This window comes from Brassica napus, chromosome C6, assembly GCF_020379485.1.
Source record: "Brassica napus cultivar Da-Ae chromosome C6, Da-Ae, whole genome shotgun sequence".
Taxonomy (NCBI): Eukaryota; Viridiplantae; Streptophyta; class Magnoliopsida; order Brassicales; family Brassicaceae; genus Brassica; species Brassica napus.
Genome location: NC_063449.1, coordinates 44,943,066 through 44,960,698, shown reverse-complemented (window position 1 = coordinate 44,960,698; position 17,633 = coordinate 44,943,066). Strand labels below are relative to the sequence as shown.

Sequence of the window (17,633 nt, the reverse complement as noted above, 5' to 3'; positions counted from 1 at the left end):
AACTAATGATCTTACGATTAGATATTTAAATTTTTTAAAAATTGTAGAAATTTTTGAAAGCTTTAGTAATACAATTGTAAAATTATACAAAATAATAATATTTCAAAATTTAAAATGTTATATATGAATATATTTATTTTATAGATGATGTATGAGCTATTGCCATATTTAAAAAAAAATTACCAAAAAGAAATATCAGTATTAAATGTAACATATGAATTATTACCATATTCTAATAAGTTTACCAAAAATATAAATCAATATTAAAAAAAATAAAAAAAAATATAAATCAATATTAAATGAAATTATCCATGCCATATTTTTCCGGAAGTCATATCATCAATTTCGGTAGCCACGTCATATTTGTTTTGTGAAATTGATTGTAAAGAAGACATGTGGTAAAATCACTTCGCAAATATAGTTTAGCGAATTGAATCATTTACAGAAAATCCTTCATTGACCAGTTCATGGACCAGTAATGAAACCAATCAGTAGCAGAGTCGACCTTTCCTAATCTGCCTCCATGCAATGGCTGCAACCATAGCTCCTCCTCCCATGTGAATCGAAGCCATGGTGAGACTCTTCTTCCCCTGCAATTTCCAAGAAGTTGATCCAGACTAAGAGCATCCGCAACGGGAATTCTTAAGAAAAAAATAATTAAATAATCAGTGGACTCCACCAAAAGCTAATGATTCAATCCTTAAAATTCTTAAATAAGGACTCTTTCTTAGTGAATCCTTGCACTATTTGCGGGTTCCCACGACATGTGACGACCCGCGATTGGTTGATATATATATATATTTTTTTTTGAAAAGGAAAAAAAAAATAATACTTAAAAAATCAAAATACACTTTTTCTAAAGACTCCTCCTTGAGTATCACCATTGCGGGTGCTCTAAGAGATAGTCATATTGTTTCCAATCAAATGTAGATTAGATTATCAGATACACACCTCTAGCACCTTTAAAAGGTCCTGTCCTAGGCCTAAGATTCCCTGAGAATTGAAGAGTAAGAGTAATTAGTAGAGATGAGTTTTCACTCTCATTATGATGAGTATTGAAAAGAGTTCCTTACAATCATTACGGGTACCCGGAAAATAAACGCAAAGTATGTAGTAACTTTAGGGTAGAGGAAGATATCAAGTAGTGTAATGGCATATACAGGTCCCTCAGCACCCTGCAGACAAGTTGAGAAGAGATTACCTCATCGGCATTTGTTGATTCGAAACAACAACCTCTAAGTCTCTCTCTGTGGATGTATAAGAAACTTACCAGAAATAAAAGGTTTAGTTTTGATTGATCCTTGAATGAAACTCCGTAGCTCTGTATGATTGAACAACCAATATAGAGGGTAAATATTATTCGAAAAAAAATATCAGTGTGCAAAAATTACTTATCTGTGGACCTAGCATGATTTGAGCGCAAGGAAACTATTCTGGTTGATATATATACCTTGAGTATTGCCATAAACACCATGCACACTTATGAAGAGAACAGAGCCAGCAAGTGATCCAGCAAAGTAAAGCTTCAAAAGGTAGACCGGTCCCAAAGTTCTTGCGATCTAACAGAATTAGGTTAAGAAATGGAGATATAAAAATAATTAAGTGGAAAATCAATAACAGGAAAACAAGTCATCTATATATGATCTATCTAGAAAACAAAAACAAAAACAAAAACAAAAACAAAAATCGTGTGTCCCCAACAGTTGTAGATAGATACTTCATAAGAAACACATGAATTCACTTCTCACAAAATCGAATGCATCTTCACTCAAGGAAACATTTCACTCTTTTTTTTTTGGTCAAAAGGAAACATTTCACTCTAAAATATTAAAGCGTTAAGGAAAGAAGAAGTCATACGCTGGTCCGAAAGTAGTAGAGTCCAACCATGTTAACGATGAGTTGACTGGTTCCAACATTACTGAACCCCGAAGTTATCAGCGTGTGTGTTCGTCCAGACATAAAGGTGTACGATGATAGCTGCCCAAACATCATAGTTAAATACCAATTATCAACAAAATGATTACCAAAAAAAAAAATTATCAACAAAATCCAAGACAAGAGTCCAACGGTAAATAAAGATCAAAAAAAAGTTTTGAACATTGTTGGCCTGACCAAAAAATTTCGCGCCATCCATTTCCGGTTTGAATTCTTCCACATGGTAAATACAGCAACATTAGCTAAAATTAACCCGAGAACAACTCCATTAGCTGCATTGAACCAAGACTTCCAGCCAGAGGAAACACACAAAGTAAACCCAGAAAAAAAGTGAATACCATGGAAAGCCTACTCATATAAAAGGAAAAGCATCAAGAGAGCTTTATTCTACTCGAATCAAGAACTACACAGAAATGGTAAAGAATTAAAGCAATTGACTTAGTAAAAAAAATAAAAAATAAATAAAAAAATAAAGCAACTGATTTCTCATCGTCCTTTTCTGATTCCTCACACATACAAAAGCATGATTGAATAGAAAAGCTAAAAAAAGTAGTGGAATTAACAAGGTAGATTAACCACATAAATCATGTCTAAACCCCTAAATTTTCAAGAACTTTTCGTACTCAAGACATATGTTTCTCTCAGAAAACAATTAAAAAAGTATAATATATACCTTTGCCCAAAAAAAAAAAAGTATAATATATACCTAGTAAATATAAATACCATTAGTTACTATATAAAACCTGAAGTCTGAAGATTATAGAGAAAGAGACGCTGGCATTTCAGAATCCAAGCTCAGTTGTGTAAGAAATGTTAGAATAAATAGGGAAGAAACAATATACCATCCACGTTTTTGAAAGCCAGTGAAACCCCAAGGCTTAGGAGGAAGCTGAGGATCGAAGAACCCAGCTCTAGACTCCAAGAGACTTCCGGGTTTCAGATGGGTGTTTCTCCTCAACGTGCTGGCAAAGAACCCATCAATCTCTGATGAAGAAGATGCGATTCCAGAAGGAAGGAGATGGCTCAGGAAATGGTTATGGTGGCTATGGCTTGTGTAAGAAAAAGTGGGCTTCTTCTTCATCATTATAGATTTAGTTAGCTGCCAAGAACAAGAGCCAAAGACAACGAACCTCCGAGGCAAAATCGTATGCATTTCTTTTGTTTTTTTTCTTCAATAGTTTAATTTTAAGTTTTACCAAATGACGCATAGATAGAAAAAGAAGCATGTAACTTCTGCTCTGTATATTATTATATTGTCATGAGTTATATGTGTTACCAAAGTCATCTTTTAAAATATTTCAATTTTTTTTTTTTGAAAAAACAGTGATATCACACACTAGTTTAGTGATTACAACTTACACCTTGAATTACAAGTATCAATTTTACTTTTAAGGTAAACATAAAAAAATCCTCAAGAGTTTAGGGAAATTGTAAACTAACTTGCAAATATTCATTAAACCATAACATGCATCTATCAGATTAAAATATAAATTGTATATACATTCAAGTCAAAGAAGCTAGCTACAGATCAACACTCTGTTCTGAGAGAGAGATGGCGTTGGATTACAAACCTCCAGAAGAGTTCGTAGTCAACAACTTACAGCCCCTTGCTGACTTCGATGTGACGGGATCGACGGAGCTCTGGCTCATCCAGTGCCCTATGAGCCACGTTCCGGAGATTGAAGGGAAGGAGCTTAAGGTTAAGCTTGGTGAAGATGGAGTCTTGGGACGTTTCGAGGATTCTCCTGGTAAAGAGGTTGAACTTGTTAGCTTTGCTTCTCAAGAAGGTGATGCAACTGTGATTATACCTTGTGAGAAGGAATCAAAGATCGTTGGGAAGATTTCGAGGCGAGTTTCGTTGGTTCGGTTCCCTGAACCGGAAGAGCTTCTTGAGACATTTAAAACTCAGCAGAAGGCTTTGAGAGCTGTGACGAGTTCCTCTGTTAGAAACTCTAATCCAGCTATGAGTAGCAGGCGTAAAAGCAAACAAGTATTTTTGCCATAAAAGCAAACAGGGTTAAGATGTTGAATTTAGATTATGTGAAACGATAAGCAAACAAGTAATGTATCGAAATTTATAACTTATTGTGCCATACGTGGTTATGAAGTTCAGACAAAAGCTAGCTACAAAACCAGAAAGTTCACAAGTATTTTTGCCAGTCACTATCCGTGCCCGCGCAGTGGCTGATCCCCCGAGCGGTGATAGGAACCAGAGATGTTACTCTACAATGTCAGTAACTTTGTCGTGAATGTATATACAATTTAGAAAATACTCCCGATTGATATTTACCATGTTATTCACACATATTACTTTTTTGTTTTAGTTTTAATTAATTTAAAGTTTTATATGATTTCAACCACTAAATACTAAATACAAGACTAAACCCTAAATATTTTTGATTAAATGTATTTTTAAAAAGTAATATCTTGCTTATTGTATTTGAAGCAATTTCTCTTTCTAATTTATGCTCTTATCATCCTTGTCTTTTTATGTCAGTTTAGTGCAAACATTTTCTTGAGCGAACTACCAAACTTTCGTTCAATCTTAAGAAACAGAGTTGGCCTCTAGCTACAGAGGAAGAGTTTAAGAGTCCAAGTGCAAACTATATTCATTGTTAGTTTCCTGGGCATCTTTATCCATGGTCTTTAGGAATAATTTTTAACAAAAAATGGGTCTGGGCCCCATTGAAAAAGCAAAAAACGTTGTCAAAAATCGTGAAATAAGGAACGCTTCTTGAACTATTCGCGAATCTCACTGACCCGTGGCAGTCCACAATTAGTTTGATTTTTTTTTTTTTTTAATAAATTAGGAAAAAAAAATTAAGAACGGGGTTTCAGGATAAAGTTGCTCTTTAAGTTCTTCTTGATTGACATCAAAAGAAGAGAGAAAAATGATTGCCATGGAACTTGGATTAAAGACAAGACAAAACACAAACTACCCTAATTAATTTCGTTGTCCAAAAGAAGTCAATAGTAATAAAATTTCATTGTGACTCACAAAGTCAAAAAAAAAACCACTGTTATGATCATATCAACCGAGTCTTTTGCAGCAAATCCAAGGACTCATAGATGGACCAGCAATGAAACCAATCAATAGTTGAATCGACCTTTCTTAATACGTCTCCACGCAATGGCTGCAACCATAGCTCCTCCTACAGCGTGAATCATACCCACGGTGATACTCTTCTGTTCCCCCCTGCAAATTTCAAAGAAGTTTTTTTTTTTTTTTAATTTCAAAGAAGTTAGTCCAGTTTAAGAGATATTCAGATTGTTTCCAAACAGATGTTAGATTAGATTGTCAGATACCCACATCTAACACCTTCAAAAACTTGTTTTCGACGGATAAGATTACCTGAAATATTAAAGAGTGAGAGTAATTAGCAAAGAGTTTCACTCTCATTATGATGAGTATGTAAATAGTCCTCCTTACAAGCATTACGGTTACTCGGCAAATAAACGCAAAGTATGTAGTAACTTTGGGGTAGAGGCACATATCCAGCAGTGCAATGGCATATAGAGATCCCTCTGGACCCTGCCACACAAGTTAGAAAGAGTTAAAAAAAAAAAAAAAAAAAAAAAAAAAAAAAAAGTTATAAAGAGTTTTACCTTTCAAGATTCCAAAGAAGAACCACTGCGTCTCTCTCTCTGTCTCCAAAACATGCTCTGACAAGTTCATTTAACTGGATGAATAAAAGAAACATACCAGCATTCCAATGGGTGTTGATTGATCCTTGTAGGAAACTCCTTGGCTCTGTATGATTGAACAACCAATATAGAAACGTAAATACTAATAATGTGAAAAACTACTCATCTGTGGACCTTTCATGATGTGAGAGCAAGGAAACTATTCTGGTTGATAGATATACCTTGAGTATTGCCATTACAGCATGAGCACTTAAGAAGAGAAGAGAGCCAACAAGTGATCCCGCAAAGTACAGCTTCAAAAGGTAGGCCGGTCCCAAGGTTCTTGCGATCTAACAACAATGGGTTTATAAATATTCATTCATTCAAGGAAACATTTCACTCTGGAAAATTTAAACGTTAAGGAAAGAGGTCATACTCTGGTCCCAAAGTAGTAGAGTCCAATCATGTTCATGATGAGTTGACTGGTTCCAACATTACTAAAACCCGAAGTTATCAGCGTGTGTATACGTCCAGTCATAAAGGTGTACGATGATAGCTGCCGAAACATCATGTTTAAGTTAACTACACAAAGATCAAAAGACAAGAGCTGAACATCAAATAAAAGATAAAAGATTAGAGCTTTGGACGTTGTTGGTCTGACCACAAAATTTTTGATCATCCATTTCCGGTCGTAAACCTTCCACATAGTAAATACAGCAGCATTAGCTATTATCAATCCGAAAACAACACCATTAGCTCCATTAAACCAAGACTTCCTGCCAGAGGAAACCCAAAAAAAAAAGAGTGAATATCATGGAGCACAAGTGAAAAGCCTACTCCTTTAACAAAAATCAAAATGGGACTAGCTCCTAGTCTATGCTCTATAAATGGAAAAGCATTAAAAGAGCTTTCTGCTGCTACTCAAAATCAAGAACTACACAGAAATGGTAAAAAAAAAAGTCTATTGATTTCTCATTGTTCTTTTTCTGATTCCTCACATATATACAAAAGCATTATTGATTTTGGAAAGCCAAAAAAAGAGTGAAATTAACCACATAAATCATATGCCTTAAACGCTAAATAAAGCTAGAAACTTTACAAATTCAAAGACGAGTTTTTTTTTTTGTTTTAAACTCAAAGACAAGTTTCTCCCAGAAAACAAAAGAAAGGTAGATTAGTACTAAATAGAAAATCATATCCAAGCTCAGTTTGTATAAGAAATGTAGAGTAAATAAGAAACAATACCATCCACGTTTTTGAAAGCCAGTGAAAACCCAAGGCTTAGGAGGAAGCTGAGGATCGAAGAACCCAGCTCTAGCTTCCAACAGACTTCCAGGTTTCAGCTTCAGATGGGTGTTTCTCAACGTGTTGGCAAAGAACCCATTGATTTCCTCCGACCGTAATACATGAGACGGAACAAAGCGGGTTACAAAAGATGAAGAAGGAAGATGGCGGCTCTGGCTCGAGTGAGAAAAAGCGAGCTTCTTCTTCTTCATTAGAGATTTAGTTAGCTGCGAAGTAGAGGAGCCAACGACGACGACGAACCTGCGAGAGAAAAGCGCATGCATTTTCTTTTGTCTTTTTCTTCCAACAAATTCATTTCAAATTTTACCAAATTGAGCATATATGATATAGAAGAAGAAGAAGACAAAAAGGACGTAACTTCTGTACGTATATTATAGTATTATCATGAGGTATGTGTGTTACCAACGTCAGCTTTTTTTTCTTTCAAATAGTGCAATATTTGTAAACAAAATATGATATCACACTAGTTTAGTGATTACAACTTTTATTCTAAGGTAAAACATAAATATTTTCTCAAGACTTTTTTTTTTTTTTTGGTGTAAATTTCTCAAGATTGTTGGGAAGTTGTAAATATTTATTGAAACATAACATACATCTATCAATCAGATTAACAATATAAATTATATATACACATTCAAGTGAAATAATTAAGCTACAAAATCAGAAAGACCACCAGCCATTATCCGTTCCCACGGATCTTTTAAGGTTAGAGGAACCCGAGATATTACTCTACAGTGCCAGAAAGTTTGACCACCATTCAAAATAGTTAGTATGTAATCTACAATATTAGATCAAACTTTTTTTTTTACCGTTTCTTTACAATTAATTATTATTGGAATAAAACAGGAGAATAATAGACTATAGTTCTTTCAGGATGGTATATGTTCAGGCTAAGTTTATAGGTTTTGGAATTCATACCGGTGGATACTGTTTGTTTGAATTATTGGTTTCAATTAGACTGACATACTTCATGAGGCAATTTGGACATTCTGTTGTTCCTTCTGATTATCTTATTTTCTGGAAGGGATTAATCATTGTGGTGGCTGGTGAGTAATAATACTCTCAATATGAATGTTAACACCTTCCAATCACTATCTTTGAAGTTTGTGGTAACTATGATTATACAATGAACCAAATAAAAATTATCCTTAACCAATTCTTTCTTAGTCAGTCACACAATCAAGAGAAACGACAAAGCCTAAAGAAGAAAAGGGCAAAATATCAAAATTGAAAGTAAGAGCCTTTCTTAAAAATAAGATTAACACTTTGAGGGTATAAGTCCAATTATAATAACCTTAATTTTTCTTACACGACATCGTCCTCTCTTCCTTTCCTCCTCTGTAAATTTTCAGAATGGCCTCAAAGCTCAAACCTTTCACCAATCTCCGTCGCTACAAACCATCTCCACTCAACCAGAACCGATCACTATCCTCAAACCCCACTTCCCAATCGAACTACAGGAAGCAAACCTCACTCGCGAACCTCCTCCAACGTCACGGTTTCCCTCCCTCATCTCTCCGACACTTCCTCTCACGAAACACCTTCCTCTCAAACTCAGATCTATCCGAAACCGAAGCTTCTCTCTCCATCTTACTATCCCTCAAACTCCCTCAGAAACAACTCGTCTCCTTGATCAACGACTGCCCCAACGTCCTCCGACCAAACTTCCTTAGAAAATGGAAACTTCCTCTCTCGGGGACCATCTCCTCTTCAGCAATCAAAACCGTCCTCGAACACTCGAGTAGATTCGGAATCAACCCAGATAAGTTTCACGAATGCACTAACGTCCTTAAAGGTTTAGGCTTTTGCGATAGTACTGTAAGTAAAGTTCTTGAAGCCTTCCCTAACGTTCTTGCACTGAACGAGGTTGAAATCCACAGAAAGGTTGAGTTTTTGATTGGAATCGATGTTCCTAACGTTGAGAGGTTCTTTCACGTTTTCCCCGAGATCTTAGGGATTAGTATTGACTCTAAGCTTAAGCCGTTACTCGATGAGTTTATAAGGATCGGGTTTAGTAAAGAGGAGATCAAGAAAGAGATTTTCAGAGAGCCGAGGGTTCTTGGTTTAGAGTTGGGAGAGCTTTCAAGATGTTTGGAGTTGATCAAGTCGTTGAAATGCCGTGAAGTGATTAAAGATGAGATTCTTAAAGAAGGATTGTTTCGTGCAGGGTTTGAAGTGAAGGTTAGAGTTGATTGTTTATGCAGACACGGGTTGATTCGGAGAGAGGCCTTCAAGGTTGTGTGGAAAGAGCCGAGGGTGGTTTTGTACGAGGTGGATGAGGTAGAGAAGAAGGTTGAGTTTTTGACTAAGAGGATGGGGTTTCATGTGAAGTGTTTAGCTGATGTGCCGGAGTATCTAGGGGTGAATTTTCAGAAGCAGATTGTGCCGCGGTACGATGTGGTTGAGTACTTGTGGCTTAGAGGCGGGATTGGTTGTGATGTTGGGTTGAAAGGTTTGATTAAACCGAGTATGAAGAGGTTCTATAACTTGTATGTGAAACCTTATCCGGAGTGTGAAAGAATCTTTGGGAAGAGGAGGGAGGATGCACGGGTGAGGAAGCAGCGACATCCTGCTGGGCTTTGGAAGCTTATGAAGCCGCCTAGCCATGTCACAACGGAGGAAGATGTTGTGAACATGAAGTCTTTTGTAGAGTCGCTTGCTTAGTTTGGTGCGATCTTGCACTAAACGAATACTAGATTGACACAGATCAAAGCCACTCTCGCTCCCTGGCTTTATTTACTACGAGCTGCTCTGAGTCTATATCTGGAAACTCCCATGAGCTATATCGATTATGATATCAAGTTCTTTTGAGTACTAGGCTTTGATTACTCAGAGGACAATGCATCCATCCTTCTTGGGAAAACATCTACTAAGGACCGACCCATTGCTTTTTGTTTCATTGTCTATGTGATACGTCTATACCTGATGGATTTGCTGATCAAATGTAATAACTTTGGTTCTAAAACAAACAAGAGTCTGTTCCTACTTTAACCACTAGTTTCAATTATTTAGTGGGCCCCGAGTGTCCCGTTTGGCAACTTTTAGAAAATCCAATGGATGTCCAGGCCTGTGTAACAGTAAACAAGTATGCAGGATCAACGGGATGATTGGAAGTTGCTGTAGTTTTATATTTTTGTTTTAAAAATAAATCTATAGATTTTTTTTGATGTGGCTGTAGATAATTTTGCTGTAGAATATTAACTGTAGGTTTAAAAAGATTCAAAGACTTACATATAAATTTTCTAAAATAAAAAATAAGTGCTCTAGATTTATGGTTTTCCACCGCTAAAAATAAATAAAAAGAAAAAAAAAATCTGTTGTTTAAAAAATCTTTACAAAACATGATTAGCAAAATTTTGGGCTGTAAAAATAATTTAGGCTGTGGAGAGATTTTACAGCACTTCTAAAGCATTTGCCAATCAACTCCAACGATTTTGATAAAAAGTACAAAAATACTCGAGTGTATATAGAATAGACTTGTAAGAGCAATGTCCATTGGAGATATCTCAATTTAAAAAATAATGACAAAATAAATAAAAATATGAGAGAGGGTTAATGATACTCTCATTTAAGAACTTTCAGAAATCAATTAGATACTCAACATATGCAGCGCCGTGCCTGCCTTGAAAGAAAAGAAACTTTAGCTTAGCGCATCATTTTCTCAAAAGCATTTTATAAGTCTCAAAAGGCCACAGTTAGTATTCATCCTATAAACTTTTTAACACAATTCTCTCGGATAGATTTTTTTTAATTTTTGTCACAAAAATAAACTTTAAAAAATAAAATGATCAAAATGTCATTTTTTATTTTGAAAATTTTAATTTTTTTTAATTTGAAATTATATCCCCAAAACCTCACTCCTAAACCCTAAATCCTAAACCCTAAATCTCACCCCTTAACTCTAAACTCTAATGTCTAGATTAATTAACTCTAGAGGTATAAGCGTATATTTACTTTTTTTCATAAAAGATTTAAGTCTATTTTGTCATTTTTGTTTTTAAGATCTATATTTGTGACAGAAAAAAAAAATTAGATCTATTCTAAAGAATTTATCTTTTATATACTGTTTTATTTAAATCAATTTAGTTAAAGTGGAACAAATAATAAATAACTAACATATCCTATTGGCCACCGCTATTACTCTCAGTCTCTCACCATTAAATTACACTTTTGTTTTATTTCAATGTAGTTTAAACTTTAAACTGAGGCAAATAATAAATAACTAAAAATAACTAGGCTTTACATCACTTGAAGTTAACAAGTTATTATTCTTTCTCGATATTTATCTCAAATTTGTAGTTCTATTTATTGTATAATATTTTAAGTTTGTATAGTAATGGAATATTTATCTCAATATTTAAGTTTGTATCTTCATTTGAATATACCAATTAAAAACACTGAGTCACTTGAAATAATTCTGAAGGCCATTTAAACTTTTTTTTTGAAAATTTGGTTATGTTTTTACTAGGATGAATACAAAAATGTTATATTTTAAAATTACTTTTGCTAATTTAGTTCTTAAGTTGTTTGTTGTATAACGATTTTTGTTTTTTCGTCAACAACGATACTATTTATTATCTTTGATGTATTTATGTTAAATGATTTTATTTGTATTTTTTAGGGCAACTATAAATGCTCGCACGATTCTGAACATATATGTTATTTTATTAACTACTTAACCTTCATAAAAAAATGAATTTTGTTACGGATTTACAATAAAATAATAATACTTTCAAGTTGAGAAACCTAAATTTGAGTTTTTATGAATAAGGGTTCTCTAAGAGCATTATTATTGATATGAGTATCTCACGAAATATCTAAAGTTATATTTAACCCAAAAAAACAAAATATCTAAATTTATATAATTTAAATTTAAATATGAAGAGAATTATAATACCACTTATTGGAAGGCACATCATGTTTAAGTCTTTGGCAAGTTTTCTATAGTTCCTTATACCATACATTTCATTGACACACTTTTTATTTTATTTTATTTTAAAAAATGTTGACAGATCCTCTATAAGAGTGGATGAATATGTCCTAAGAGCATTAATTATCATCCGGAGATTCTTAAAAAGTATTTCATAATTAAAAGTAAATAAAATAATTTTAAAAAGAAGAAAATAGAGAAAGTTGTTTGTTTGAAAACTTAAAAAGAATCTAAAAACTTATTTTACAAATAAGCATTAAATTGTTGATTCGATTATTATTTTAAAAGTTAAAAACTAGTATATAATTAAAAATATTAATATATTTTTGAGAAATTCGGTGGATTTCTTCCATTAATAGAAATATTAATAAAATAAGAGAACCGACAGATTATTTCTCTTACAATATTTGTAAAAGGTTTTTTTTTTAATCAAACAATATTTGTAAAAGGTTAAAGGTGGATAGCAATAAGTATTTACAAAACAGAAAACAACAATCTGAGAGGCTTTTTACAAAAAAAAAAAAAAAAATACAATCTGAGAGGCTGAAGCACTAGAAGTGGATGCAAATAAGCGACACTTAAAAAAAAATAAAAATAAAAATAAGCGACAGTTGGTCAAATAACATCTTTGACTTGGTCAACGTATTTAAACAACGGTTTTTCAGTTAGAAATGGAATTTACTTTTGTAAGACCCACACGGTTTGTGACATTTGCTTTCTTCTTACGTATCATCCCAGCTTATAATGTCTCTTCATTTAGACAACCTATAACGACCGTTCATAAACACATATGCACATACCGTTGCCTCAACTTTATATGGCCTATGTGTCATTACTCTGTCTGTGCCTGCGTGGTATCAATGTTGAAGGAGACAATTTTGTGGTAAACGAGGTCGAGGCTATGTTTGGTTCACACCCTGCATCAAGCATGGCCAGTTGGCCACCATATTACTATATTTGGTGACGTAATTTTTATGTATCTTATATTAGATGTAACTATGATATTCTCTCTGTTTTATATTATAAGTAGTTTTAGCAAAAAATGTTTGTTTCACAATATAAGTAATTTTCATTTTTCAATGCACATTTTCTTTTTATTGGATATTGTGTAACCAATCAAATAATGCATGTTTTTTTATAATAGGTTGAATTTATTAATTAAATAATATTTTTTACAAAAACAATAATTTCTTAATATTAGTGTTTTTAACTAAAACTACCTACAATAAGAAACATAGGGAGTATTTCGTAGTGGCAGAGCTACCGCTTTGTGAAGGTGGTCATATAACCCATATGAATTTGTATAAAAATAATTCTTTCCTTGTATTTTCAGAATCGTTACAAATAACTTATTGACCCGTATACCATATGTTCATTATGTAACTGACCCTGTAAAAAGTTGAGGTGGTTCCGCCACTACTTCCTATTTTGTTTTTTACTCGTGTTCAAAACCATACGCTGATTGAAACCATATTGGTATGGAAACCCAGTTTCGAACAATTTCCATCAACTATTAGTTGGTTAATATTAGCTCATAAACCATGATTATACTATATAACAAACCTATAAAATGTTATATTCGATTAATAACGTCGTTTTTTTGGGTGAAATTAATTGACGATGCTGTCTGTAACGTCCAGCCTAAATAAAATTTATACCAAGGATCGATGCCCATCCCCGGTTTTCCTTTTGCAATAGAGTATAAGTATGCATGAAGGACCGACACTGTCGACTCATGTGCGTTTCTTAGAGACACTGAAGAAACAGTGACTTTTTTGTTGGGTCGAAGGGAAGCAAATCTATCTTGTTGATCAACGATTTCATTATTAATTTGGTTAAGAGTCCCAATGGAATATCTAGGTAGAAACCACGTCCATGATTCATATTTAATTATTTATGGGCGTCTAATTTCAGTAACTAATAACTCTAATATTTAATTTCTAAGATTTCAAATTTCACTAAGTAAAGCACTATACATACATGAGACCATAATTAACCCGGAGTTTTTAGAGTGACGTTCTTAGCGGAAGTTAATAAACTGTTTCTTAACTTTTAACTAAAAAAACTAAAAACCGGTTTTTAAAATCCTTATTTAAGAAGCGGTTCTTAACCTTTTTAGTTAAAAATTAAGAAACAGTTTCTTAACTTCCGCTAAAAACCCCATCATAAGAACTCCGGGTTAATCATGTTCTTAGAGCACCATTATCGCTAAAACTGGTTTGGGTTTCTTAATTTTTTTTTTTGTTTTGTCTGATTTAAAAAAAAAAGAAAACCAATCGCGGACCGCCACGTGTCAGTGGGGCCTGCAAACAGTACAAGAAACAGATCAAAAGCGGCTCTTATCTCGCGACTTCTGCAACCGGTTTTAATAAAATCTGCAGGACTCACCCCTTAAGAACCTTATTAAAAGACGGCGATAATCATGGCCTAATGACATTGGTATGGGTTTGGTTAAGATAGAGTTTTCATAGGGTTATGAGATGGCCCGAATTCGGAAGACAACAATATCATACTCTTATTTACAGTATGCAATTAGGGGAAAATGCGGTGATAATTAAATTGTGTTTTCGAAAGATAGTTTGCAAATTGTTATATTGCTGTGGTATAAAGTAAAATAATAGTTCTTCCGCGATACATTCACCATTCACGTTTTTCTGTTTAGTTTAAGTAAAAGATCTGCATGCAGTTCAATATTTTTGTCTTTTTGTAGAAAAAGCGAGAGATATGCATGCATATCTTATCCGCTAACATTTGGTGGTGTTGATCTGTTTTTTTTTCTTTTTGATAAAAAATATTTTGTTACAAACACTTAATTTTAAAATATATTTATCTGATTAGCTCAAATTATATAGTTTACACTAATACTGTTTGTGTTGTTTTAAAATTATAAGCATGACGTTCAATCGCTCACAAAACACAACATTTTCAAAGGAAGAAGATATAAATCTTCCTACATAAATATCAACAAGGGTAAGTAGTTAATATTTTTTTTATGTTTTAAAATAGTTAATGTATAGGTAAATGATTGAAATTTTGTAAATATATTGAGAGAAGACAATTTTAAATGAAATCTTAACCGAGAACGTGTATTTATTGAATTGTACGATCAAATAATTTTCATGACTAATTACCTTTCAAATATCTTACACCCACTGGTAGAGAGTTTCCCGGTGGTAAATTTAACCAAAAATTCAATATTAGCGTAACCTACCGGTTCTCTCAAGAAAATCTTGATCACCTAAAAAAAAAAGAAGTATAAGTATCTTATAAAACATTTACAGGCGATGACAAAAAAAAAAAAAAACATTTACAGGCATTTCGGCCGATCCTATAACATTTAAGATATTTGTTTAGATATGTAGGTGTATTTTTTATTGTTTTAATATATGATCTATAGTTTTGAACTGACTTTGTCATTCATAAGTTATAATAAATTATAAGATCGGTTTGATTTGTTTTTCTCCTGCATGATCCGCTTGATCTGTATTTGTCCCGCTTGATCTGCATGATCTGCATTTGTCCTGCTTGATCTGCATGATCTTCTAGATCTGTTACACTTAAAATGTTTTTACCGTTCGAAGCCTCAGGGTTTGAATGTGACGCTGAGAAAAAGCAGAAAGAGGGAGAAATTGTTATGCAGTCCAATCTGCAATTAATACTCATTCACTGTTTTAGAGGCATGACAATAAAAACTAATAAAATAATTATTGATTGCATGCAGAACATTTTAATACAAGTCCTGCATGTATAAGGGAGAAACGAGCGGTGGTGATGCAGGTGACCAATCCCTGTTTTGATTTTTTTTTTAATTAGTTAAATATTTATTTTGTCTACTATTAATTAACTATTTTTATCCTTTTTCAAACTAAAGATTCTTAAAATATGGTTTAATAGTTTGTCTTTTCACTTTGTAAAGATATATTATATACTATAATATTTTCATATACAATTATTTATATTCTCATTACATATTCATAGTTTTTATATAATAACTATTTATGCTGTTATTTTTTGTACAGTAGAAAAATATATAACTTCACTAATTAATCATATATAATATTTTGAAAACTATAAAACATATATCTTATAATTATTGTTATTTTTTATTTTTGATGATTAATAAATTAATTAATTAATAGTTGTGTATAAAAGCTAAATCAGTTAATGAATTCATGCATGTTATTGATAATTCATGTATTGATTACATATATTGAAAACTTGTAACAACTAAAACTAAAACTAGAAATTTAATGAATGCATGCACAATGAAAAATATGAAACATATTTTTTTGCTCCTACATATTATTTTTGTTCCATAAAAATAACTTTTTTGGTATTTTCACATATACTAAGAAAATACATTAAATCAATAAAATAAATCTGACTATAGTAAATAATATATATTTATTTTGTATATTCATAATTTTCTTATAATTTTGTTTCAGTATGTTATACATGATATTTATTACTTATATATAGTAAGTTGTATTTTGTTTAGATATTTTTTGCTCTTACATATTATTCAGATAGTTTTTTCAGATATTTTTCAGATTTTCACCCGTTTGGATCGGTTTATAACATTTTCGGTTCGGATATATTTTATAACACCCTACAAAACTCATTTAATATATTTATTAGAATGATAATACATTTTTTTGTTTTACGGTTTTTTTTTTGTAATTGTGTTTACCTTTTATATAATGTTTAAATTTTCTTTATATTTATTAAATTAATTAAAAATAATAATTCTTAAGAATTTGTATTTTTGTTTTAGATATTTAATTTACAAAATTATTTTTAACATTTGGTTAAATACAATAATTCAATAAATTAACTTAACGAATTAGATCTATATTTGTTCTGTATAATCTGATTGATCTGTATTTTATCTGTTTGATCTGCGTTTTGGGTTTGATCCGTGTTTTTTTTATTTGCATTCCATTCGTAAGCCTTAAAAGAACAATCACGATAAATGAGGGTTTGCCATTATACTAGAAACAGAAATGAGCAAAATATATCTTATTGTTTAAAATAGTATTAGTTCTAGCCTTTCTCTAGCTACCTAGTAGCATTTTGTAGGTACCGACAGGTAGCCTACTCTACAAGCTTCACATTCCGGTCAAATCGTATCCAAAACTTCAACCGACCATGTTGGATAACGAGTATCAATTATCATAGCGCTTTACATATTAATTCTTACTATTATTTATGTTTATACAAACTTTTTCTTTGACCTTGTTCAACTTTCACCGGTGACCGACTTTCCATACGAAAAAGAACAAATAAATATTTTTAAAATATATTCTATTAATCCTCGGAAGATATTATTAACGAAAATCTGATCCGACATCGCTAGTTCCACTTGACTGCTTAGTGCTAACGCATTAGTGTCCGCAAATGTATTGTCTAACAGTACAGTTGGAAGTCCTAATAAAACCAATCCAACATGTCGCTGGTAAGTGGGTACCACTTAGCTAGTTGCTTTGAAAAGAACAAAGAAAAAAAATCCAAAAATATGATCCTTAAACTGCTAAAATAGGATTGACAATATACATAATGGAACATAAAATAACGTATTCCATCAATTTACAAAAAAAAATAAGCAAAATTCCAAAAAGAAACATTTCACTACAGTTTTGAAGTGAAATTGATGAGACTAATTTATTCTAACTTTTTTATATTATGTTAATCTTAGCCCATGCATCTTTGTTCCATCCAATCTTTCGTATGTTTACGGCATATGATTTATACCTTGGAAAATTAATTAACGGTATATATATATATAATAGATTGATACGGCTCTCTATATGATATCACAACCGACTGAATTATCTTAATT

General features: G+C 32.4%; 3 protein-coding genes and 1 pseudogene across 3 annotated transcripts; 2 read left to right on the top strand and 2 right to left on the bottom strand.

The window, feature by feature from the left end:
* Positions 1-320: 320 nt before the first annotated feature.
* On the bottom strand, positions 321-3,143 carry LOC106355963 (annotated as a pseudogene).
* Positions 3,144-3,480: 337 nt separating this feature from the next.
* Positions 3,481-4,058, top strand: LOC106382837 (mediator-associated protein 2-like). The gene has a single exon (XM_048761417.1). The coding sequence runs from the start codon at positions 3,488-3,490 to the stop codon at positions 3,938-3,940; it is 453 nt and encodes a 150-aa protein (XP_048617374.1). The 5' UTR covers positions 3,481-3,487; the 3' UTR covers positions 3,941-4,058.
* A 1,167-nt stretch (positions 4,059-5,225) lies between these two features.
* Positions 5,226-7,127, bottom strand: LOC106355961 (rhomboid-like protein 17, chloroplastic). The gene is made up of 6 exons (XM_048761416.1): positions 6,805-7,127; positions 6,275-6,335; positions 5,996-6,115; positions 5,802-5,909; positions 5,639-5,686; positions 5,226-5,467 (listed from the first exon to the last, which is right to left on the bottom strand). Exons 1-6 carry the CDS (start codon positions 7,125-7,127, stop codon positions 5,234-5,236), a joined length of 894 nt encoding a protein of 297 aa, XP_048617373.1. The 3' UTR covers positions 5,226-5,233.
* A 1,060-nt stretch (positions 7,128-8,187) lies between these two features.
* LOC111206771 (transcription termination factor MTERF15, mitochondrial-like) lies at positions 8,188-9,855 on the top strand. The gene has a single exon (XM_022704106.2). The coding sequence runs from the start codon at positions 8,218-8,220 to the stop codon at positions 9,526-9,528; it is 1,311 nt and encodes a 436-aa protein (XP_022559827.2). The 5' UTR covers positions 8,188-8,217; the 3' UTR covers positions 9,529-9,855.
* Positions 9,856-17,633: the final 7,778 nt, after the last annotated feature.